General features: G+C 42.2%; 2 protein-coding genes and 1 non-coding gene across 6 annotated transcripts in view; 2 read left to right on the top strand and 1 right to left on the bottom strand.

Annotated features, from left to right (window-relative positions):
* The window catches only part of LOC139387226 (anoctamin 8a), a 31,159-nt gene extending 13,729 nt beyond the window's left edge, over nucleotides 1-17,430 (top strand). The window contains exons 8-17 of the mRNA XM_071133324.1: nucleotides 262-423; nucleotides 1,602-1,754; nucleotides 2,313-2,439; nucleotides 4,746-4,801; nucleotides 4,941-5,015; nucleotides 5,124-5,780; nucleotides 6,019-6,210; nucleotides 12,355-12,486; nucleotides 13,254-13,364; nucleotides 16,751-17,430. Coding sequence (XP_070989425.1) covers nucleotides 262-423; nucleotides 1,602-1,754; nucleotides 2,313-2,439; nucleotides 4,746-4,801; nucleotides 4,941-5,015; nucleotides 5,124-5,780; nucleotides 6,019-6,210; nucleotides 12,355-12,486; nucleotides 13,254-13,364; nucleotides 16,751-17,398 — 2,313 coding nt within the window. The 3' untranslated portion in view covers nucleotides 17,399-17,430. The remainder of the gene's footprint in view (nucleotides 1-261; nucleotides 424-1,601; nucleotides 1,755-2,312; nucleotides 2,440-4,745; nucleotides 4,802-4,940; nucleotides 5,016-5,123; nucleotides 5,781-6,018; nucleotides 6,211-12,354; nucleotides 12,487-13,253; nucleotides 13,365-16,750) is intronic.
* trnak-cuu (transfer RNA lysine (anticodon CUU)) lies at nucleotides 1,158-1,230 on the top strand. The gene has a single exon. It is a non-coding gene; the product is annotated as a tRNA-Lys (tRNA).
* A 2,218-nt stretch (nucleotides 17,431-19,648) lies between the features above and the next one.
* On the bottom strand, nucleotides 19,649-25,208 carry LOC139387508 (DET1- and DDB1-associated protein 1-like). Of its 4 annotated transcripts, none has more exons than XR_011629178.1 (6): nucleotides 24,609-25,208; nucleotides 24,124-24,204; nucleotides 23,864-23,915; nucleotides 21,850-21,911; nucleotides 20,095-21,725; nucleotides 19,649-19,731 (listed from the first exon to the last, which is right to left on the bottom strand). XR_011629178.1 is itself a non-coding variant. In XM_071133770.1 (5 exons), exons 1-5 carry the CDS (start codon nucleotides 24,615-24,617, stop codon nucleotides 21,621-21,623), a joined length of 309 nt encoding a protein of 102 aa, XP_070989871.1. In that variant the 5' UTR covers nucleotides 24,618-25,189; the 3' UTR covers nucleotides 19,649-21,620. The 4 variants fall into 4 exon arrangements, 2 of the variants coding, with proteins under 2 accessions (XP_070989871.1, XP_070989870.1); XR_011629177.1 differs by having other exon boundaries at nucleotides 25,054-25,162; XM_071133770.1 differs by having other exon boundaries at nucleotides 19,649-21,725; nucleotides 24,609-25,189.
* Nucleotides 25,209-25,468: the final 260 nt, after the last annotated feature.

Below are 25,468 nucleotides of genomic sequence, written 5' to 3'. Positions count from 1 at the left end.
TGGATGTGTTGGCCTATACTTCAAAAATGTATCCCCCCGCCACAGCTCTTAATTCCCCAAGCCGACAAGGTGACAAATCTGTCGACGTACCCTTGAGCAAGGCACTTGACCCTAATTGCTCATCTAATTCGCTCTGGATTAAGAGCGTCTGCGAAATGACTTCAATGTAAAATGATACAGTCGCCTTTGTTCTTTTGAGTTACTGTACAAAGGTCCCTGTGTTTTGTATGTATCTCATGTGGCTCACCCACTCCCTAACAGACCAGCCAGGACATCTGCTGTGTGGTGTTTGCCCTTTTCAACGTGGTGTGGGCGACGCTCTTCCTGGAGAGATGGAAGCGGAGAGAGGCCGAGCTGGCATACATGTGGGGAACACTGGACACCCCCGCCGAGCCCCTTGAGGAGCCCCGTCGCCAGTTTCGGGTGAGTGTCCTATTATTGCATCCTATTCATTTCAGAGTTGAGATGAATCTCTCATGGACAGATCTATGTAAACATAACTGGTACCGCAGAATCTGTCGGGAAGGAATGTGGGCTAACGAGCAGCAGTCACTGGTTATTTAGACATATCATGATTTCAAAGGTGTTAGAATCTTTCGAATTTTGGAAGGGGGTGGAACAATCGGGATGTAACGTGCAAAGAGAGAGGGTGGAGCTCCTCGTTCTGGTTCCGCTCCTTGTTCTAGCATCTCTTCATCTCTTCTCTTAAAATGTTTGGACCTAGAACTTGATCGAGCAGCGGGCCAATTACGCAATACTTTAGATCTGGAGATTAGTCCGAGATTCAATCTGTTTGGCGTGTTGTAGAGCCATTGACATTTATAGGTACTTTCCGATTGAGCCGACATCTGCTGTGGGAACATTGCATTTAAAAGACGTATTGTTGATAGCGCTCTACAACACACCTTAGTTTGAATCCCAGCCTTAGATTACTACCAGTGCTGTTTGGTTCCTTCAGGACTATGGCCAGAGTACAAATTCCATCACCAGCCTCAAGTAGCTTTTCCAGGGTTGTTCCAGGGCCAGAGTTTACGGGTCTACAGTGATAAGTAATATGAGCTCGAGGCTTGGAGAGTGTTGTGTGAATTCCAAGGGTTGGGGCAGGGAGACATGCCTCCAGAGATTTCTAAACGGGCAGTTGTTATTGTTGCTATCAGGCCCGGCTAGCTCAGTCGGTAGAGCATGAGACTCTTAATCTCAGGGTCGTGGGTTCGAGCCCCACGTTGGGCGTAAATGTTTTAGCTGGCGGTCCTGATCTTCTCAACTACCATTATGTCTTTGGGGGGACACATGCCTTCTGTGGTTTCTAAACAGGACGTTGTCAGTGTTGCTATCAGGCCTGGCTAGCTCATGTGGTAGAGTGTGGGACTCTTCATCTCAGGGTTGTTGGTTTGAGCCCCACGTTGTACTGTAATGTGTTAGCCGCTTCTCAACTACTGTCTTATCTTTTGGGGGACACATGCCTCCTGTGGTTTATAAAGGCGGAGCTAGCTCACTCAGTAAAGCATACGACTCTTACTCTCAGGGTCGTGGGTTCAAGCCCCAGTTTGGGCGCAAGCATTTTAGTTGGTGCTCGACGAAGCCTGTATCTCTGTGTGCAGGGTGTGAAGCGGTGCAGTCCAATAACAGGCTGTGAGGAGTTATACTACCCACCCTGGAAGAGGACAATGTTCAGGTGGATGGTCAGCCTCCCCATCTGTCTCCTCTGTCTCTGCTTCGTCTTCTTGGCCATGCTCGTCTGTCTGGAGATGCAGGTAAGAGACAGCTAAGTCAACAGGAAATAGCCTCATCCGACAGTCATGATCATCAAACACGGTCCGGTATTGCAAGAAGGTTCAGGGCGGCAGCTTAATTCCCGTTAATAATATGTATTGCTGACACTTTTAGAGGGGAGCTCCTTTCGTCAAAGCACTTGGTAGTGTTAATGTCAGGTACGATTAGTGCTTTTTTTTTTTTACAGATATTTTTTTCTTTTAACGAGGCAAGTCAGTTAAGAACAAAGTCTTATTTACAATGACAGCCTAGGAACAGTGGGTTAACTGCCTTGTTCAGGGGCGGAATGACAGATTTTTTTTACCTTGTCAGCTCAGGGATTCAATCTAGCAACCTTTCAGTTACTGGCCCAATGCTCTAACCACTAGGCTACCTGCCGCCCCATTTAAATACACTATCCCATTTAAATCACATGCAAACCAATTAACTTTTGAGGAGTAGGCACTTTTAAGATAAAAGAGAATGGCTACAGTGTTAATTAACCTGTCTTTCTGTAATTCAATATGCCGATGTTGTGGTTTATCTCCTTTTTTTTATAGGAGTTTGTGATGGAAATTAAAGAGTTACCCAGTATCACAAGATTCATTCCTAAAATGTTGCTGGCCATCGTTGTGACTGTATGTGATGAGGTGTATAGGAAGATCGCCCATTGGCTCAATTATATGGGTAAGCTGTGCAGCTGAGATTCATTAATATCAGCACCAGGTGAGGAATGATTGGAACAGTGAGCACCCATCTCAGAATAGAAGTACGGATCTAGGATCAGGTCCCTCCCTCCCTGTCCATGTAATCGTATTCATTATGATATGCAAGGCAAAACTGATCCTAGATCAGCACTCTTAGTCTGAGATGCTTTAAGAACACTGGCTTTGATCTCTTCAGAGGGGTATACTACGATGCCAGCTAGATCTACTAGCTGGCAAAAGATAGACTAGTTTTCAAAAGATAGCCAGCTTCAGTTAGCTTTTCATCCATATTACGACTGTGGACAATGGTGTAGTGGAGGCTATACGCAGGTATACGCCATATACCCACTCTTTTTTCAGTCGGCATTGCATATACTAATTTCTTAATCCCCACTGATGGGTAGCAAATTAGTGATGTGGAGGTACACGGAGTATAAATTAATAATGCTGATGGAAAAGATCTGAATGTTTCGCTTAGAATTTGGATAAAAATAGGATTTTTGTTCACATTTTAAGTGCAGCAATGTGCACATGGTGGTACTGTAGGCCTAAAACGTTCCAAAATGCAATTTGTAGGAAAACACTGTTCTAAAATGCTCACCGCAAGCAATCGGTTTCATGGACAGAGATGGAAATATCTGTTTGAATTTTAGAAAGGGGGAGATCTAAAGATGCAACAACTATCATGGTTTGCTAATACTGTGTGACTAGGATAATGCCTTTGGCTGCTAGACAATAGACAATAAAGTTGATATGAACAGGAGAGCGCATATGAGGAAGTGTTTTTAAAAAATCCCTCAACATTCCTATGATCGGTTTTTGGCTTGGCTACTTTGAAACAAGGTAAGACATGCCTCACAATATGAAGTAAAATGTCCATGTTTCAAACAATTAAGGAACAGAAAAAATATATTGGCGCTAATATAGGCCTAATTGTCTTCGGGTAGATGGAAAGGCTTTCACAAAAATCTTCTCAGTTAAATGTTAACTAGCTATAAAGTAGCCTATGCCTACCTGGCTGAATAATATCTTGATTATTTGCATCAATACAGTGGCCATTTGTTTTGCAAACTCCATTTCATGTGCGCTACTGAAACACCGCTAACCAAACAACAGTGCTAGGTGCCTGCACACTTAAATAAAAGGGAAACAAAAAACAAAAAAATGTAATAGCTCAGATTTTTCCCAGACCTCAAAAGTGGTCACCTGATGAGGTTTAAGCATTGTTGTGGACTTAGAACATGCAATTTGTTGTTTTTCTATTAATAAAAGTGTGACTTTGCGAGTGAAAACCAGAAGAAAAAAAAAAATACAAATCTGAAACCTGTGAATTTCTGACTCAGTTGACAGCCTCATTTATCTATTTCAATAGTGGGCCTACTATTAGCCTTCTTGCTCAGTACAGCTTGGGTTGGCCTGACTGTGAAACACCAATATGGGATTTATCATTTTAGATCATTCAGAGTATGTCACGGTTTCTCATAGAATTTTTCACACAGGGCGCCTTTCCTTCACCGGGCGGCGGGCCGTTTGGATTTCTTTTAGCAAAATTAGAGTATACACACTTCTCCAGGCACCGCTACGCCACTTTGCTCGGCCACCTGCCACTAACTCTAGCAGACTTGAAACTGTGCGTGCATGTCGCACGCGGCTAGTCGAATGCCGAGCTCTTCATTGAGACAATGCTGAAACATCCATGGGCGATTCAGTGCCACATTTTCATTTGTGCCGAAGTCCAAATTTAACAAAAGTGATCTTGCAGATCAAAAGTCCCGTCTTTATTTTATTACTTATTGTTAATGTCTTTGGTGTGCTTATTAATGTGTGCTTTTTTCCCCCATTCCTATCGATAAAAATATTTTCATTAAGTATTTTAACATGACTATTTCTTAAACACACACAGAAACAATATTTAAATCAGTCGTTTTCCTCAAATGAAGATGCCGATGACGCAATCTTTGTCAAAGGGGAGGAAATCTGTTTCAATTGGTCCTCAACTTGCAGCTCAGGCATTTCATTCGAGATTAGTAGAGTTAGCCCTGAGTTAGCCTGCCCTGGAGCAGGTTAGTTCTGAAGGAATCGGTAAATGTAAATGTACCTGTCTAAAATGTGAGCCACTTCTGTAGCCCCGGTTATCCCGAGTTGAACTCAAAAATTGACCAAAGTCACCTCGCTAACTCCTCAAACCAGGTACGTAGTGTTGTACAATGTGATCACACAGGTTTGTTCAGTAATCAGTATCAAATGGAGCAATGTCTTTTGATGATTGGTATTATTTTCTTACAGAGAACTACAGACTTCAGAGTGCCTATGAGAATAATCTCATCATTAAAATGGTTTTTGTAAGTTAGATATTTCTTCTTTTTTGATTTCGACCATACTAACCACTGTTATTCACGGGGGTGTATTATTGACTAACACTTTTGTATATATGTTTAGAAATGCCATGTCTGATTTAAAGTCCTTCTCTTCATTTTGCAGTTTGAGTTTATCAATTCTTACCTTAGCCTTTTCTACATCGGATTCTACCTCAAGGACATGGAGCGACTGAAGGAGGTAAAATCTGTCAATTAGATTTGGATAATGGAAAACATGATTGAACAAACAAACAAACAAAAATCCCAAAGGAATAGCAACTGAATCACTCACACTGTCTCCTCACAGACGCTAGCCACTCTCCTGATCTTCCGCCAGTTCCTCCAGAACATCAAGGAAGTGCTCCAGCCTTATCTGTACGAGCATCACAAACTAGGAGTATTTACCCCCAAGGTCGTGTGGGAGATTCTCCAGGCCATAGTGCTCAAATACAGCCGCCTGGCTCTAGGAAAGTCCCAGGCTTCATGGACTATTCAGTCCCTGCTAAGCCCCAAAGGCCCTGCCACACTTCCTGGACAGACAGAACAGAAGAAGAGAGGAGATCTAAAAGCTGGCTATAGGTTTAAAGAGGAAGAGTGGGACATAAATTACACACTGAGGCAACGGAAGATTAGCTTCAATGAGAAGGTGCATGTTGCCAGGGACATTGCCTTGGCGACCCAGCCAGAGGACAGCTTCTTGGAGGACAGTCCCACGTTGGTGGAGGAGGGCATGGATCCTTCCAGCATCTTTGAGATAGTCTCTGACATTGTCACCTATGAGTCCTCTGAGACCAAGAAGACTAGTGTCTCCCCACCAAATGGCTATGACACGCTAGTATGTCAGAGATGGAAGAGTCCAATCCCAGAGAAAAAGGCCACAAAGTCCTGGATTGACCCGCCTGATGAGCCCAAGTCTGTCATTCTCAGCCAAGCAGAGGTTGAGAGCTGCATGCAGACATATGAGGTGTGTCTTAGTCATCAGATCTGTTGTTATGCACTTGACCTGCTGTCAGTTTATATTGGATACGTGTTTAGTTTAATTTAATGGACTTGGAGAGTATTTCTGGCTAGTGTTAGTAGCTGGTACATGCAGCAGTACATTCACATTTAAAGTAAAAAGTTATTTGAAACACCAATGCTATTCCATGTGACTTTGTGATTATGTGACTTTGACCTCATACCTTTGACCTCTGACCCAACAGGACACCCTGCAGGACTACCAGGAGATGTTCATCCAGTTTGGCTACGTGGTGCTCTTCTCCTCCGCCTTCCCGCTGGCTGCTATGTGCGCCCTCATCAACAACATCATCGAAATCCGGAGTGACGCCTTGAAGCTCTGCACAGGCCTGCAGAGGCCCTTTGGCCAGAGGGTGGAGAGCATTGGACAGTGGCAGGTCATTGGTCGCTCACACCTGGGCCCGTATTCAAAATATGTTTCAGAGTAGGAGTGTTGATCTAGAATCAGGCCCCCCTTGTTCATATAATCCTATTCATTATGATCTAAATGGCAAAAATCATCCTAGGTCATCACTCCTACTCTCCAATATGAGTTTATCAAGGCTTAAAAATCCTTTAACCTGTTGTCTCCTCCCCTTCATCTACAATGATTGAAGTGGATTTAACAAGTGACATCAATACACTCCGTGTAAATCTATATACTGTATGTCTAAATTATGTGAATATACTGAAAAACAAGATGGCGCCGACAGAGATGGTCGCCTCGCTTCGAGTACTTAGGAAACTATGCAGTATTTTGTTTTTTTATGTATTATTTCTTACATTGTTACCTCAGGAAATCTTAAGTCTTATTACATACAGCCGGGAAGAACTATTGGATATAAGAGCGACGTCAACTTACCAACATTACGACCAGGAATATGACTTTCCCGAAGCGGATCCTCTGTTCGGACCACCACCCAGGACAATGGACCTAATCCCAGAAGCTGACCTAAAACAACGGCGCCGCAGATGGAGCGACCTCCAGGTCAGGCTCCGTAGACGTGCACATCGCCCACCGCTCCCGAGTATACTACTCACAAATATCCAGTCTCTTGACAACAAGGTAGATGAAATTCGAGCAAGGGTTGCCTTCCAGAGAGACATCAGAGATTGTAACATTCTCTGTTTCATGGAAACATGGCACTCTCGGGATCAGTTCAGCCACCGGGCTTCTCCATGCATCGCGCCAACAGAGTTAAACTCCTCTCTGGGAAGATGGTGTAATAACAACAACATACAGGAACTCAAGTCTTTCTGCTCACCCGACCTATAATTCCTTACAATCAAATGCTGGCCATATTATCTCCCAAGAGAATTCTCATCAGTTATCGTCACAGCTGTGTACATTCCCCCTCAAGCAGACACCAAGACGGCCCTCAAGGAACTTCACTAGACTCTATGTAAACTGGAACCATATATCCTGAGGCTGCATTTATTGTAGCTGAGGATTTTAATAAAGCAAATTTGAGAGGAAGGCTACCTAAATTCTATCAGCATATTAATTGTTCTACGCACGGGTGTAATACACTTAATCACTGCTACTCTAACTCCTGTGATGCATACAAATCCCTCCCCCACCCTCCTGCAAACTCGACCACGACGCCATCTTGCTCCTACCGTCTTATAAGCAGAAACTCAAACAGGATGAACCAGTAACTAGAAACATTCAACGCTGGTCTGACCAATCGGAATCCACGCTTCAAGATTGTTTTGATCACGCGGTCTGGGATATGTTCCAGTTAGCCTCAGATAACAACATCGATCTAGACGCTGACTCTATGAGTGAGTTTATAAAGAAGTGCATTGGAGATGTTGTACCCACTGTGAATATTAAAACCTACCCTAACCAGAAACTGTGGATGGATGGCGGCAAACCACTGCATTTAACCATGGAAAGAAGTCTGGGAATATGGCTGAATATAAACAGTGTAGTTATCCCCTCCGCAAGGCAAACAAATAAGCGAAATGCCGGTACAGGGACAAAGTGGAGTCGCAATTCAACGGCTCAGACACGAGACGTATGTGACAGGTTTTACAGGAAATCACGGACTACTAAAAGAAAACCAGGACACCGATGTCAAGCTTCCAGACAAACTAAACACCTTCTTTGCCAGCTTTGAGGATAATACAGTGCCGCCGTCACGGCCCACTAACAAGGACAGCGCCCACCCCTCTCCTTCTCCGTGGCCGACGTGAGTAAAACATTTAAACTTGTTAATCCTCGCAAGGCTGCTGGCCCAGACGGCATCCCTAGCTTCGTGCAGACCAACTGGCTGTGCAGAGCATATGCAGACCAGCTGGCTGGTGTGTTGTCCTTAAATACAGTGGGGCAAAAAAGTATTTAGTCAGCCACCAATTGTGCAAGTTCTCCCACTTAAAAAGATGAGAGAGGCCTGTAATTTTCATCATAGGTAAACTTCAACTATGACAGACAAAATGAGAAAAGAAAATCCAGAAAATCACTGTAGGATTTTTAATGAATTTATTTGCAAATTATGGTGGAAAATAAGTATTTGGTCACCTACAAACAAGCAAGATTTCTGGCTCTCACAGACCGGTAACTTCTTCTTTAAGAGGCTCCTCTGTCCTCCACTCGTTCCCTGTATTAATGGCACCTCTTTGAACTTGTTATCAATATAAAAGACACCTGTCCACAACCTCAAACAGTCACACTCCAAACTCCACTATGGCCAAGACCAAAGAGCTGTCAAAGGACACCAGAAACAAAATTGTAGACCTGCACCAGGCTGGGAAGACTGAATCTGCAATAGGTAAGCAGCTTGGTTTGAAGAAATCAACTGTGGGAGCAATTATTAGGAAATGGAAGACATACAAGACCACTGATACTCTCCCTCGATCTGGGGCTCCACGCAGGTTCTCACCCCGTGGGGTCAAAATGATCACAAGAACGGTGAGCAAAAATCCAAGAACCACACGGGGGGGCCTAGTGAATAACCTGCACAGAGCCTGGACCAAAGTAACAAAGCCTACCATCAGTAACACACTATGCTGCCAGGGACTCAAATCCTGCAGTGCCAGACGTGTCCCCCTGCTTAAGCCAGTACATGTCCAGGCCCGTCTGAAGTTTGCTAGAGAGCATTTGGATGATCCAGAAGAAGATTGGGAGAATGTCATATGGTCAGATGAAACCAAAATATAACTTTTTGGTAAAAACTAAACTCGTCGTGTTTGGAGGACAAAGAATGTTGAGTTGCATCCAAAGAACACCATACCTACTGTGAAGCTTGGGGGTGGAAATATCATGCTTTGGGGTTGTTTTTCTGCAAAGGGACCAGGACGACTGATCCATGTAAAGAAAAGAAAGAATGGGGCCATGTATCGTGAGATTTTGAGTGAAAACCTCCTTCCATCAGCAAGGGCATTGAAGATGAAATGTGGCTGGGTCTTTCAGCATGACAATGATCCCAAACACACCACCCGGGCAACGAAGGAGTGGCTTCGTAAGAAGCATTTCAAGGTCCTGGAGTGGCCTAGCCAGTCTCCAGATCTCAACCCCATAGAAAATCTTTGGAGGGAGTTGAAAGTCCGTGTTGCCCAGCAACAGCCCCAAAACATCACTGCTCTAGAGGAGATCTGCATGGAGGAATGGGCCAAAATACCAGCAACAGTGTGTGAAAACCTTGTGAAGACTTACAGAAAACGTTTGACCTCTGTCATTGCCAACAAAGGGTATATAACAAAGTATTGGGATAAACTTTTGTTATTGACCAAATACTTATTTTCCACCATAATTTGCAAATAAATTCATTAAAAATCCTACAATGTGATTTTCTGGATTTTTTTTCTCATTTTGCCTGTCATACAGTGCCTTGCGAAAGTATTCGGCCCCCTTGAACTTTGCGACCTTTTGCCACATTTCAGGCTTCAAACATAAAGATATAAAACTGTTTTTTTTTGTGAAGAATCAACAACAAGTGGGACACAATCATGAAGTGGAACGACATTTATTGGATATTTCAAACTTTTTTAACAAATCAAAAACTGAAAAATTGGCCGTGCAAAATTATTCAGCCCCTTTACTTTCTGTGCAGCAAACTCTCTCCAGAAGTTCAGTGGGGATCTCTGAATGATCCAATGTTGACCTAAATGACTAATGATGATAAATACAATCCACCTGTGTGTAATCAAGTCTCCGTATAAATGCACCTGCACTGTGATAGTCTCAGAGGTCCGTTAAAAGCGCAGAGAGCATCATGAAGAACAAGGAACACACCAGGCAGGTCCGAGATACTGTTGTGAAGAAGTTTAAAGCCGGATTTGGATACAAAAAGATTTCCCAAGCTTTAAACATCCCAAGGAGCACTGTGCAAGCGATAATATTGAAATGGAAGGAGTATCAGACCACTGCAAATCTACCAAGACCTGGCCGTCCCTCTAAACTTTCAGCTCATACAAGGAGAAGACTGATCAGAGATGCAGCCAAGAGGCCCATGATCACTCTGGATGAACTGCAGAGATCTACAGCTGAGGTGGGAGACTCTGTCCATAGGACAACAATCAGTCGTATATTGCACAAATCTGGCCTTTATGGAAGAGTGGCAAGAAGAAAGCCATTTCTTAAAGATATCCATAAAAAGTGTTGTTTAAAGTTTGCCACAAGCCACCTGGGAGACACACCAAACATGTGGAAGAAGGTGCTCTGGTCAGATGAAACCAAAATTGAACTTTTTGGCAACAATGCAAAACGTTATGTTTGGCGTAAAAGCAACACAGCTCATCACCCTGAACACACCATCCCCACTGTCAAACATGGTGGTGGCAGCATCATGGTTTGGGCCTGCTTTTCTTCAGCAGGGACAGGGAAGATGGTTAAAATTGATGGGAAGATGGATGGAGCCAAATACAGGACCATTCTGGAAGAAAACCTGATGGAGTCTGCAAAAGACCTGAGACTGGGACGGAGATTTGTCTTCCAACAAGACAATGATCCAAAACATAAAGCAAAATCTACAATGGAATGGTTCAAAAATAAACATATCCAGGTGTTAGAATGGCCAAGTCAAAGTCCAGACCTGAATCCAATCGAGAATCTGCGGAAAGAACTGAAAACTGCTGTTCACAAATGCTCTCCATCCAACCTCACTGAGCTCGAGCTGTTTGCAAGGAGGAATGGGGAAAAATTTCAGTCTCTCGATGTGCAAAACTGATAGAGACATACCCCAAGCGACTTACAGCTGTAATCGCAGCAAAAGGTGGCGCTACAAAGTATTAACTTAAGGTGGCTGAATAATTTTGCACGCCCAATTTGTCAGTTTTTGATTTGTTAAAAAAGTTTGAAATATCCAATAAATGTCGTTCCACTTCATGATTGTGTCCCACTTGTTGTTGATTCTTCACAAAAAAATACAGTTTTATATCTTTATGTTTGAAGCCTGAAATGTGGCAAAAGGTCGCAAAGTTCAAGGGGGCCGAATACTTTCGCAAGGCACTGTAGTTGAAGTGTACCTATGATGAAAATTACAGGCCTCTCTCATCTTTTTAAGTGGGAGAACTTGCACAATTGGTGGCTGACTAAATACTTTTTTGCCCCACTGTATTAAATTGCTCCCTATCCCAGTCTGCTGTTCCATATGCTTCAAGATGACCACCATTGTTCCTGTACCAAAGAAGAGGCCCAATAGCTTGTCACCCAAAACCCTGACAAATCTTTAAAGATGCGCAATCGAGAGCATCCTGTCAGGTTATATCACGTAGCTGCACCGCCCTCAACCGCAAGGCTCTCCAGAGGGTGGTGCGGTCTGCACAACGCATCACCGGGGCAAACTACCTTCCCTCCATGACACCTACAGCACCCAATGTCACAGAAAGGCCAAAAAGATAATCAAGGACAACAACCACCCGAGCCACTGCCTGTTCACACCGCTATCTTCCAGAAGGCGAGGTCAGTACAGGTGCATCAAAGCTGGGACCGAGAGACTTAAAAACAACTTCTATCTCAAGGCCATCAGACTGCTAATCAGCAATCACTAACTCAGAGAGACTTCTGCCTACATTGAGACCCAATCACTGGCCACTTAATAAATGGATCACTAGTCACTTTAAACAATTCCACTTTAAATAATGCCACTTTAATAATGTTTACTGTATTTATACCATCTATTGCACCTTGCCTATGCCGCTCGGCCATCGCTCATCCATATATTTATATGTACATATTCTCATTCACCCCTTTAGATTTGTGTGTATTAGGTAGTTGTTGGTAAATTGTTAGGTCACTTGTTAGATATTACTGCACTGTCCGAACTAGAAGCACAAGCATTTTGCTACACTCACATTAACATTGATTTGAATAAGGGATCATCGCTTTCATCTGGATTCACCTGGTCAGTCTCTATCTTGGAAAGAACAGGTGTTCATAATGATTTGTACACTCAGTGTATATTTACCCCACCTGCAATTAAGCTCAGCGAACCATTTCAGAATCATGCATTTCAAGCATCTCTGCAAAAAAGCATGCTAACTGTTATTTATTTCACAAAGTTATTTTTCCTTAGAGATTTCACTCTCTCTGTGTGCAGACAGCAATGGAGGCCATGGGCTTGATAGCCATTATGGTGAACTGTTATCTCATTGGCCAGTGTGGTCAGCTGCAGCGTCTCTTCCCCTGGCTGAGCCCTGAGATGGTCATCATCTCCATCGTGGTACTGGAGGTAAAACGTAGCCAGCCATTTTGTCTTCACTCTGTGACACCTAGTGGATCGATGCCACAAATACAGACAACAATCGTAGCAATTGTGGTACTTTTTATATACTACCTTTATCAAAACCAAGGACACTGTACATAGATCCACAAAGATTACAGAATATAAAACAATGGACCATAGCAAAAAAAGGAGGAGGTGTTGTCTAAACACAAGTAAATAGCCTTCACTCAAAGATGACATCTTGTTTTGAATATCAATTGCAGCATTGTACAAGAGGTTAGACACATTGTGCTGCCTTCAAAATAAAAAGGAAAGGACAGGTAACTGAGAAACAATTGCTAAAGTGCTTGTGCCCAATGTGCGGCTCAAACCCACGACCCTGAGAGTAAGAGTCTGATGCTTCACCGGCTGATCTAGCCCGGGCTTGAGAAGAGCAAGCAGCTCCCTCTACATACCACACACAGCATTACAACATCACACATACTCTATCCACTCTGGTATAGGTTAAGATCACATTATTCATCAATTGTGAGCAAGGTCTACCTGAAATTTGACGTCTGCTTTATCCCAAACCCTCCGTAAGACACACATACATATATAGGTTGGAGAGGTTGGAGCAAGGGGCTGCCACATTGGATGCCCGCAGGGCAGTTGTTGTGGGGGGGTTAAGTGCCTTGCTCAAGGGCACAACGGCAGGCAATAGCATCAGCAATCTATACTTTTCTGTGTTCTCATGTCAGTGTTTGTTTCCTTTCTTGTTTTGGGATATACAGCATTTTGCCATCCTCCTCAAATACGTCATCCATGTGGCCATCCCTGATATTCCTGGATGGGTCGCAGACGAGATGGCCAAACTAGAGTACCGTCGAAGGGAGGCTTTCAAGGTACAGTCACATAGCTCTAAACACTTTTGGCTAAATCCCCAGAGAAACCTGTTATATAATGTACTTCGCATCTCACCCTTGTCAATCACTATCATCCTCCAAGTTTGTGTCCTTTTGGTGGATTTTCTTTGCATTTTCTGATACATATAGCCACTGAAGGGCATCCTTTTGTACTGACAAAAGTATGTATGAAACTTCATTTGAACCCTTCATGATAACATAATGCTGTCATAATGTCATGACATAACATATTTCATACAGTCATGAAAGCTGATGTCAGCATGTCGGCATCTAACTTTACACAGTCATGAAACAAACCAAAGCTGGTCACAAGCTAGGTTTCCGTCCAATTGGTGACAGATTTGCACGCGAATATTCTAGAATCTGCATAAAGAAAATATGTACATTTCTCCACCAGTGGTATATTTCCACCAAAAAGACTTGTTGCGGATTTTAAAAAAACAGTGCGTGATGATATAGTGCACACAAAATGTACTTTTCCGCGTAAGTTTACAGTACCTGTCAAAAGTTGACACTCCTACTCATTCCAGGATTTTTCTTTATTTTTACAATTTTCTACATTGTAGAATAATAGTGAGGACATCAAAACTATGAAATAACACATATGGAATCATGTAGTAACCAAAAGAGTACAATAAAAAATGTAAATATATTTTATATTTGAGATTCTTCAAAGTAGCCACCCTTTGCCTTGATGCCAACTTTGCACACTCTTGGAATTCTCTCAACCAGCTTCATGAGGTAGTCACCTGGAATGCATTTCAATTAACAGGTGTACCTTGTTAAAAGTTAATTTCTGGAATGTCTTTTCTTAATGTGTTTGAGCCAATCAGTTTTGTTGTGACAAGGTAGGGTTGGTATACAGAAGATAGCCCGATTTATTAAAAGACCAAGTCCATATTATGGAAAGAACAGGTCAAATAAGCCAAGAGAAACAACAGTCCATCATTACTTTAAGACATGAAGGTCAGGAAAGGAAGACTCAGAGTTACCTCTGCTGCAGAGGTTAAGTTCATTAGAGTTTCCAGCCTCAGAAATCGTCAATTAATTGCACACAGTTGCACCTCAGATTGCAGCCCAAATAAATGCTTCACAGAGATCAAGTAAAAGACACATCTCATCATCAACTGTTCAGAGACTGTGTGAATCAGGCCTTCATGGTTGAATTGCTGCAAAGAAACCACTTCTTAAGGGAACCAATAAGAAGAAGAGACTTGCTTAGGTCAAGAAACACGAGCAGTGGACATTAGAACGGTAGAAATCTGTCCTTTGGTCTGATGATTCCAAAAATTAGAATTTTGCTTCCAACCCCCGCGTCTTTGTGAGACGCAGGGTAGGTGAACGGATGATCTCCGCATGTGTGGTTCCCACCGTGAAGCATGGAGGTGTGATGGTGAGAGGGTGCTTTGCTGGTGACACTGTCTGTGATTTATTTAGAATTCAAGGCACTCTTAACCAGCATGGCTACCACAGCATTCTGCAGCAATATGCCATCCCATCTGGTTTGCAATATGCCATCCCATAGTGGGAATATAATTTGTTTTTCAACCGGACAATGACCCAAAACACACCTCCAGGATGTGTAAGGGCTATTTGACCAAGAAGGAGAGTGATGGAGTGCTGCATCAGATGACCTGGCCTCCACATTCATCCGAACTCAACCCAATTGAGATGGTTTGGGATGAGTTGGACCGCAGAGTGAAGGAAAAGCATCCAACAAGTGCTCAGCGTATGTGGGAACTCCTTCAAGACTGTTGGTATAGCATTCTAGGTGACTACCTCATGAAGCTGGTTAATAAAATCCCTTGTAGTAGGCTATATTATCACATGCAGTCATAAGGAAGCATTCTGCGACAGGGCCAAATCGTTTTGTTTTGTACAGTTATCTGTACTAAACAGCTCTACAAGGCAAGATGCCGTGCTGCTCTTTTGACAATTTAGTTGATCAAATTTGATCAGCGGAGAACGAACACTCTACTCTAACATGCTGACCAGACCGCTCGCGCGCATGTTGATTTTGTCCACCTACACCAGACGTGATCAGGACACGCAGGTTGAAATATCAAACCGAACTCTGAACCAACTATATTAATTTGGGGACAGGTCGAAATGCATTAAAAATTCATGGTAATTTAGCTAGCTAGCTTGCTGTTGCTAGCTAATTTGTCCTGGGATATAAACATTAGGGTGTTATTTTACCTGAAATGCACAAGGTCCTTTTTGTCCAGGATATTTGTAGAATTTTGACCCATTTTGAGTCAAAATTGTGTGTTTTTTACTCCAACAGTTAATCCACAGAAAAAAGGGGACATTTTGTTAGTTTCTAATAATCTCTCCTCCTTCAGTCGTCTTCTGTGGACTTTATAGGTGCATTGCCACCACCAACTGGACTAGAGTATGGACCTCAGTTCAGCTTTCAATCACCCACATGGGTATATGCTCCTTAAATCAATGAGGAGTTGGTAGAGGCGGGACTTGCAGCGAGGCGGAACTTGCAGCGTGTCAAGCGTCAAAAATAGAACCAAGTTATATTGTAGCGCCTGGCTATGCAGACGCTCGCGAGCAGTTTGGATGAAATTGTTGAATAACATGTATTTTGTACATTTATTTTGCAATGCTCACACACGTAATGAGAGTGGTGTGGTCAGCATGTTATGGGGATGTTTTCACGCACCACTGATGTTTGTCCTAAAATCCGCCGAAATTCAAAGTTTGAAGTAGGAAAGACGTCAAGAGCAGCTGTCGAGAGGAAATCATGGCTCTCGATGTAAAGTCCAGAGCAGACGGAAGTGCATGCATGTAATGTCATATGACTTGTTCAGAATGAGAAGTAAAATGTTGCTAATCCATGGATAAAAGTGGACTAAACGGTGAATGATATCCAAGGCCTAAGAAGAAGACTTTCTTGGGCTGTTGTGTTTTTGAAGGAAGACATGGCTGGAGTTTGGGCGTGGAAGAGTGAGTCGGAAATGGCAGCGAGTAGTGCGGACCTAACAAACTGTAGTGTGGCCTAATAAACTGTCTCCCGAGTCGTAGTGGGAGGACCACATACCATATCATCGGGTGTCTCCAAATTTACGATGATGTGATGGTTATTATATTAATGTTTAAGTATAAAGGCATTTCCACCGCCATTTCCAGCATAATACATTTTACCGACACAAAATGATCCCATCATGTCGAATTAACAAATTATCTGCCAGCATTTCGAAAATTACACTGAAACTTATGATATAATATATGATATATGACTTTACTCGCATAAAAACTGTGGATGGGAACGTGGTTACAGATAGTGTTGCCTGCCAAGTCTGTTTTCTTTCTGCCACATATTATACATACAGTATTACCTTGTTCATATGCAGAAGCACGAGCGTCAGGCCCAGCAGCACTCCCAGCAACAGCTGAGGAGGCAGCTTGAGGAGGAGGAGCTTCAGCGTCAGGTGGAGCTCCAGACTGAGGCCCAGCAGGAAAGCGAGTACCACAAGGCTGACAAACAGCACCACCATGAGAAGGCCCAGTGGAAGCCTGTGGACAAGCCCAAGAGACCCAGCTCTCTGCTGGGCAACAGCAATGTAATGAAGCTCAAGCAGATCTTCCCCCAGCAGGGGAAGTTCTCCTCAGGCACGGCCCTCTCTCCTCAGTCCCCAACCGGGGGAGAAGCCAAACTAGCAGGCTTCCTCAGCTTCAAGTTCCGGAAGTCTCCGGAGTTGAAGAAGGAGCCGTTGTCGGTAACACCAGCACCGGGGACCGTGGTGACGGCTGCGTCCGTGAACCAGGAAAGGTCCCAGTCCCCCAACAGGACCTTCAGCCCAGGGAAGCTGTTCAGCTTTAGCAGATCAGAGGGGGCAGTGGTGTGTGCGAACGGGCCTCAGCTGTCCAAACCAGGCGATGCTACCCCCCAAACGACTCCTAACAGTCAGCCCACCAGGCAGGACCTGAATACAACTCCCTCAGGTGAGTTGTTACCCTCGTCTGAGAGCGAGAGGAGAGAAACAAACAAGACAATCTAACGATACTGACACTTCTGGCTCCAAGTGTTAGTCAATCATCATGTAAAATGTAAGAAAGGGATTCAGAGAACAATAACTTGTTATTCTTGTTAACATATCAACATGGTTTAGGTCATACTGAATAAACTAAATAAGCTAAAATGTAATGTATGGTCAGAATGTAAGGTCAGGTTTTGGGTTCATTCTCCAACATCCAAATGATATAACAGTAAATATAGGCTATATCTGTTCTATATACTGACACCCTAAGTGTATACTATGTACAAATTGCAACAGTTTACCCCCTTGAATGAGGCCCTCCCTAGTACCACAACTAAATGCAGTTATAAGACTGCATGACTTGTGGTTCTGATCATCATGAAGCGATAAGATCTGGATGGCAGTTTATTCCATCCCATATTTTGTCTTTCCATTCATCAGATTTGATGTGTAAAAAGCATGGCGAAACATCTGCATGCCTGAAATAAATGTCTTATTCAGCACCTTATAAGCCAAAGACATCTTATATTCCTGCAATAGTACAGAATGAGCACATTCACGGTGACTGAAAGATATTTTATTTTTCTTAACTTTGTTTTTCTATTAATTATTTTAGCACATGAAATAGTGAATGTACCGTCGATGCAAAACACACTCCAATAAACTTCATGAGACCAGAGGAAATGTAACGCATCACTTTTTGAACACATTCTACCACACCAAGGATGATAAATATATAAAATCGAATACACTATATATATATAAAAGTATGTGGACACAGCCATGCAATCTCCATTGACAAACATTGACAGTAAAATGGCCTTACTGAAGAGCACTATCATAGGATGTCACCTTTCCAACTAGTCAGTTTATCAAATTTCTGCCCTGCTAAAGCTGCCCTGGTCAACTGTACGTGCTTTTATTGTGGAACTGTGAAGTGCAACAAGTGGAAACATCTAGGAGCAACAAAAGCTCAGCTGCGAAGTGGTAGGCCACACAAGCTCACAGAATGGGACCGCTGAGTGCTGAAGCGCTTAGCGCATAAAAATCATCTGTTCTTGGTTGCAACACAAACTACCGAGTTCCAAACTGCCTCTGTAAGCAACGTCAGCACTATAACGGTTAGTCGGGAACTTCATGAAATGGGTTTCCATGGCCAAGCAGCCGCACACAATATCACCATGCGCAATGCCATACGTCGGATTGAGTGGTGTAAAGCTCACCGCCATTGTGGCAACAGTTTGGGGGGTGACCTTTCCTGTTTCAGCATGACAATGCCCCGTGCACAAAGCGAGGTCCTTACAGAATTTTTTTGTTGAGAGCGGTGTGTAAGAACTTGACTGGCCTGCACAGAGCCCTGACCTTAACCACATCAAACACCTCTGGGATGAATTAGAACACCAACTGCGAGCCAGGCCTAATCGACCTCACTAATGCGCTTCTGGCTGAATGGAAGCAAGTCTCCGCAGCAATGTTCCAACATTTAGCAGAAAGCCTTCCAAGAAGAGTGGAGGCTGTTATAGCAGCAAAGGGGGGACCAACTCTATTTTAATGCCCAAGATTTTGGAATAAGATTTTAGATGAGCAGGTGTCCACATACTTTGATCATGTAGTGTAGCTTAAAGTCTGGGTAGGAGGCAAGGCAATGGATATGTCTGCCAGAACACAAGGAGAGGGTAGCCTGATGACCTTTTATTGAATCGATTGTGTCTTTGGTCTTTGTAGGTGTAACCAGTGTGAAATGGCTAGCTAGTTAGCAGTGCGCGCTAGTAGCGTTTCAATCGGGGGACTTCCCTCATTCAGAGACCTTGAAGTAGGCCTAGTGGTTTCTCTTGCTCTGCAAGGGCCGCAGATTTTGTCAAAGTGATAGGTAACGATGCTTCGAAGGTGACTGTCGTCGATGTGTGCAGAGGGTCCTTGGTTCAGGCCCAGGAGAGGGACGGAAGCAATCCTGTTACAAGGGCTTCAGACGGTGTAACATGATGATTCGATAGATGTAGCGACCTGGTACTGTAGTCAATAACTCCTCTCTAGTGGTCCGTTTGGTTGAGAGAACGTAATCACTGCAGACAGGTAGGAGGGGATTCGCACATATAACATGAGCTAGCATGGCGACTTCTTTGTCATGTAGCCTGCCTATTCCTACCGTCTGTAGTTAGATTATTTACTAGCCACCTTTGTGTGTATACGAAATATGTTTCAGTGAATTCCAACATGAGAAAAAAAACATACCTCACGGATGCTCAGTAGAAATAAACATTCACAAGCAAATCAACACAATACCCAGGTAACTTTATTGAGAACATCTTTTCAGAGGGTCATTTCCATATGAATTCAGTCTAGCTGACGATCAGCTACCATTCTGTTCCTTGATGGTGCGAGCTGTCTACGTGTTAATGTTGAGAATGTGCTCGTTTTTTTTATACAGTAAGATGAAGCACTCCTTCGTTCAATTCTCAATAGTAAACAGCGTGATGACCTTAATAGACATTGTGTGCTGTGATTTTAACTGTGTGAATGTGCCAGGTCCCACATTCACACAGTTTAAATCAGAGCACACAATGTCTATTAATTAAGGTTAACTTACTTTATCAAAAAATAAATAAAAAACAACACTTGTCTACCTGTGGAAAGAATTCTCAACATGAACACATGTAGACAGCTAGCATCACCAAGGAACATAATGGTAGCTGATCGTCAGCCAGCCTCAAGATCACCTCAAACAAGATGAGCCGACGCCACCTAAAACATATGGCCTGCAGAGTTTATACTGTACATGCTTTCAAACAAGAATTAAGTGTGACTGTTTCAGGTAAGATATGATTATCTAATGATCGAAAGGTTCTGGACACTGCGAGTCCTTGAACTATTACCTGATAATGGTCTAAGGAAACAAACCATGTATACACAGCCCATAGTTTGACAGGATTCACAACTACACTACCAGATCATTGTAAATAGCAACAGAGGGATATAGAGAGCATATCAGGAACAATACGCCCCATTTTAGTATTTACATTTGTCAAACTATGCCCCACATTAACAGTTTAACATCAGCTGGTTACTTTTGAGACAAGATTCTATACCCCTGAATGGCACATTTACCCCACATATTGACTTACCGGTAAGTCCTTTTAGCAAGGCGTATCCTATAGGTTCACACAGATCGATTGAGCTAAGCTGCAACTCAGCAGCTATGCTTTTACTTGTGGAGCCATGCCATGTTAACAGTCAGGTAAGTCCACTTCCCTATACTATCCAGACACTTATCTGCATCAAGATAACTTTTCTAGATGTGACGACAATCTAGCTGCTAGTGGTAGATTGTAGCACGTCTACGGGGAAACAACGGTTATGCACATTGACAAACATCGAGCATCGTGCTGCAAAATTGGTCTGTTTTTATACTGTAAAAGGGTTTGCCCCAATATGAACCTGTGGGAGCATCCTCCATATTCACACCATTAATCCCCTCGTTAACTCAGTGTGTGTGCATTTCCTCCACTGTTGTCACAATGTAAACAGAGGGATGGTCCTTAATTGATCAAGAAACGTTTCCATTAAGGCAATTCAATCACTCAAACTAGGAGACGTCAAAACTTTTAGGAATGCAGCCTTCTGAGGCAGCATTCCCCATAACAACCTGAGACGAATTCAATCTTAAGTCTATACACAGTCTTTCCTTTTCAGTAACTGTAATAATTGTTGGGGATCTCACAAGCATCCTTCAGTGTTATGGTATACCGCCGTCACCGTATTTATCTCAAACTAAAATAAGAGGCTGTGGAGACAATATTCTATTTACTGTGGAGACAATATTCTATTTACTCCAAGCCCAGAAGGATGTACATAAAATGGCATAGAACCTAATTGATTAAATGGACATGACTGTAAATCATGCAGGTCAAAATACACATATAGTACAAGTAAACTAATGAAAGCAAACAAGGGCACTGAAAATGCTCCTCACGTAAAAACATGGTCAAGCAACAATTAAATATGAGTCCTAGGGTGGAGGAGGTAATGTTATTGTTATGAAGACAGAGCTTTTCAGCTATGTGCCAATCGAAGACTTAAAAAAGGACAGTTAAGGGAAGAAAAAAAAATGCTAAAGTAAATAAAAGACAAAACTGTCAACATCCCAAGATCATGTTGTACGATGTAGGAAGTGGTATGTCCTGTCTGTCAAATGCAACTTTGCCTGTGTGCTTCTTTATCTGTAGTTCTGTGTGTGTACAGCACTCTATGAGTCCTCATTTAATTCCCGACTGTCGGTTCTGGCAATTTTCCGCGGGGGTGCAGTGTTCTCTCCCTCCGCTTGCTCCTGCTCCCGCTTTTTGGCCGCATTCTGTCGAGACAAAATACAGAGAGGGGTTGGAAAACTAGCTGACCTACAATAAACCGCAATACAGTGTCTATATCGTGTGAAGAAACAATGCATTAGGAAGGTATCAACTTTCCCAATATTTTACCTTTTTGTCCCACTGTTGGTGAAGATATCTCAATAGGATATTTGTCTTCTCTGTAACAATGACTTATAAGAAAAAATATCAGATCAAAAAACAATATAAATCACAAGAGAATGTACAGTAACAGTCAAAAGTTGGACACACCTACTCATTCAAATGTTTTTTCTTTATTTTTACTATTTTCTATACTGTAATAAACTTTGCTGGGTCAGCAAATAACACACTTGAATACCGAAATTGGAATATATGCATAAAGCAGTTTTATCTGCGGATGTTCAGAATTCGTATGGCACGGATTACACAGGTGGCCATTTCAATTACAGTACCAGTCAAAAGTTTGGACAAACCTACTCATTCTAGGGTTTTTCTTAATTTGGACTATTTTCTATATGGTGGAATAATAATGAAGACATCAAAACTATGAAATAACACATATGGCATCATGTAGTAACAAAAAAAAAAAAACTGTTAAACAAATCAAAATATAATTATATTTGACATTCTTCAAAATAGCCACCCTTTGCCTTGATGAAAGCTTTTCACACTCTTGGCATTCTCTCAACCAGCTTCATTAGGTAGTCACATGTAATGCATTTCAATTAACAGCTGTGCATTGTTACAAGTTAATTTGTGGAATGTCTTTCCTTCTTAATGTATTTGAGCCAATCAGTTGTGTTGTGACAACGTATGGGTGGAATACAGAAGAGAGCCCTATTTGGTAAAAGACCAAGACCAAATTAGGGCAAGAACAGCTCAAATAAGCAAAGAGAACCCCATCATTACTTGAAGACGTGAAGGTCAGTCAAATCGGAAAATGTCAAGAAAGGAGGAGATAGGAGGTGTGATGGTGCTTTGCTGGTGACACTGCAGGTAATTTATTTAAAATTCAAGACACACTTAACCAGCATAACTACCACAGCATTCTTCAGTGATACGCCATCCCATCTGGTTTGCGCTTAATGTGACTATCATTTGTTTTTCAACAGGATAATGACCCAAAACACACCTCCAGGCTGTGTAAGGGCAATTTGACCAAGGAAGTGTGATGCATCAGATGACCTGTCCTCCACAATCTCCCGACCTCAACCCAATGGTTTGGGATGAGTTGGACTTTGGAATGAAGGAAAAGCAGCCAACAAGTGCTCAGCATATGTGGGAACTCCTTCAAGACTGTTGAAAAAGCATTCCAGGTGAAGCTGGTTGAGAGAATGCCAAGAGTGTGCAAAGCTGTCATCAAGGCAAAGGGTGGCTACTTTGAAGAATCTCAATATATATGTTGATTTGTTTAACACTTTTTTGGTTACTACATGATTCCATGTGTGTTATTTCATAGTTGTGATGTCTTCACTATTATTCTACAATGAGGAAAGTAGTTTAAAAAAAAGAAGAAAAACCCTTAAATGAGTAGGTGTGTCCAAACTTTTGACAGGTACTGTATACCAATGAGCATTTGGATCAGGAAAGTATCCTCTACAAGACAGAATGTTGAATAAAATGAGTTTAACTTACTTTACTGGTTGTCCATGTGGTTGGTCCTTTTGCAGGTAGGAATGAGAGACAATATATCAACAGGAAAGTGTAATTAAGTCAACTTTTCAACCGCTGGTAATGTGTTCAGATTACTATCACCTGAAGCATGCATTTCAGGTGATAAAAATACATGCACGAGACACATGCATACTTTCCGAGCTCGTGCACATGTATACATGGTTCTGCTCATGCTTCAGGTGATCGAAATCTGAACACACTGCCAGCGCTTTGAAAAGTTGATGTAATTATACTTTCCTGTGGATATATTGTCTCACATTCATACCTGCAAAAGGACCAACCACGTGGACAACCAGTTAAGTTAAACTATCCTTCTATTGAATCCAATGCAATTCAACGTTGGGTCTTCAGGCTAATCAATAATGTTAACCTTTATCAGTCAAACTACACAATATTCAGATCAGAAGTACACACTAGCACGCATATACTGTGAGAACAGAGTATCGTTTGAATCTGATGGGACACTCACTCTGTTCTGATGGATACTCCCGAGTTGGGAGATACACAGAGGGCCTCCGGTTCTGAAAGACAGACAGAAATAGGTGATGAAGTCTAAATCAAGTATGTGTCCACTAACTGACTAACCCAAACAACAGGCGAGAAATATAAAGTCCAATTACAATATGCATTGTTTGACACTAAATTCAATATCTATGTTGACCATTAGCAATTCATGCTCTCAGGTGAAATTTCTTTGACATACAGAACTAAGGGCAGGAAGACACTTACTGACGCTTTGCAGACAGAGTCTGCATGAAATCTGCTGAAATTGCTTTTGTTGTAGACTGGTAGTCCTTTTAAAAACTCTGCCTGTTTAGGAAAGATTGCAAAATGTGAGAAATTAACCTAGCTGACTAACGTTACTCTAGCTTTTTAGGATACTTAAATTCTGAACATTGGGATTGGGAAATATCTTCCTGGGTAGCCAACTGAACAATTGCTGTACCTACCTAAATTACATTGGCCTAGCTAACTAGATAATACATTAGATAAGTAGCTATCAAGGGACAACATAACGTTAAGCATATAATATTAAACGTTATTTTTTCTAGCTGTCATATTCTGTTAGCTAAGCCAGCTTGATGACGAACAAGTAAACACAGGGCCAAAATTGAACTAGTTCATAGTCAAAAAAAAGGTAACTTAGTTAGCTAGCAGTCAACTGTAAACATATTTTTTTAGCTTGAAAGCTATATAAAAGAAAAAGACGTTACCTTATCCATGGTGGCTTTATACCACAGAAAGACAGACTAAAAGATGATGCGTTAGCTGATGCGCGAGGAAAATGTTAGCTACAGTAACACGAACCTGCGTAGTTTACTAGCGTAATTAAAGCCAACGCTGTACAGCGTATTTTGCTATCTGAAATATTCAAGATTACACAAAGTACAAGGAATGTGTGCATCAATTCTTAGTCATTTACAAGGATTCTATAAGCTAGCAAGAACACCAGTTTGCTAACTAGACAACCCGTTACATCTATCTAGCAACTCACTAACGTTAGCTAGCTTGCTACTAGACAGTGTTTTGTCGTAGCTAAGAAACCGCTGGTTGTTTACAAGTTCGGGTTGACTATGACACAATAAAATAATTATGTTTTTTTTTGTGAAATTAGGTTTGAGATAATCAAACTATGTTGAATCGAATAATCAAGCATACTTGATGGCTATAGAGCACGCAAGTTAGCATAACAATTCCATATACTCCATATTTGTTGCTCGTCCGTGTATGGGCGTTCCTCTTCTTGACTGGTGCTCCATTGGCTACAGGAGAGGATATACGGTCGTAAAAGGACAATGCTCACTGGGTCACTAGTTTTTACACGAGAAACCAGCACGCCAATAGGAAGAGGGGCTCCAGATCCCGTCACGTGATTTGATGGCGGAGAGGCAGTGATAAGCAGTAGCTAGCCATGGCACACAAATTCCTTGTTATTCAGTATCAAAGTTTGTGAAATTATTTTCACAATGAGATATTAACACAGACATTGAGATATAAAATATGTTAACCATGGTTTTCTGATCTTCCATCATCTCCAACCCCACTGATTTCAACCAACAACACTCACTCATGC

The sequence above is a fragment of the Oncorhynchus clarkii genome, chromosome 28 (genome assembly GCF_045791955.1).
Source record: "Oncorhynchus clarkii lewisi isolate Uvic-CL-2024 chromosome 28, UVic_Ocla_1.0, whole genome shotgun sequence".
Classification (NCBI taxonomy): domain Eukaryota; kingdom Metazoa; phylum Chordata; class Actinopteri; order Salmoniformes; family Salmonidae; genus Oncorhynchus; species Oncorhynchus clarkii.
The sequence above is the reverse complement of the archived record's forward strand: the minus strand, read 5'-3'. Positions and strand labels throughout refer to the sequence as shown.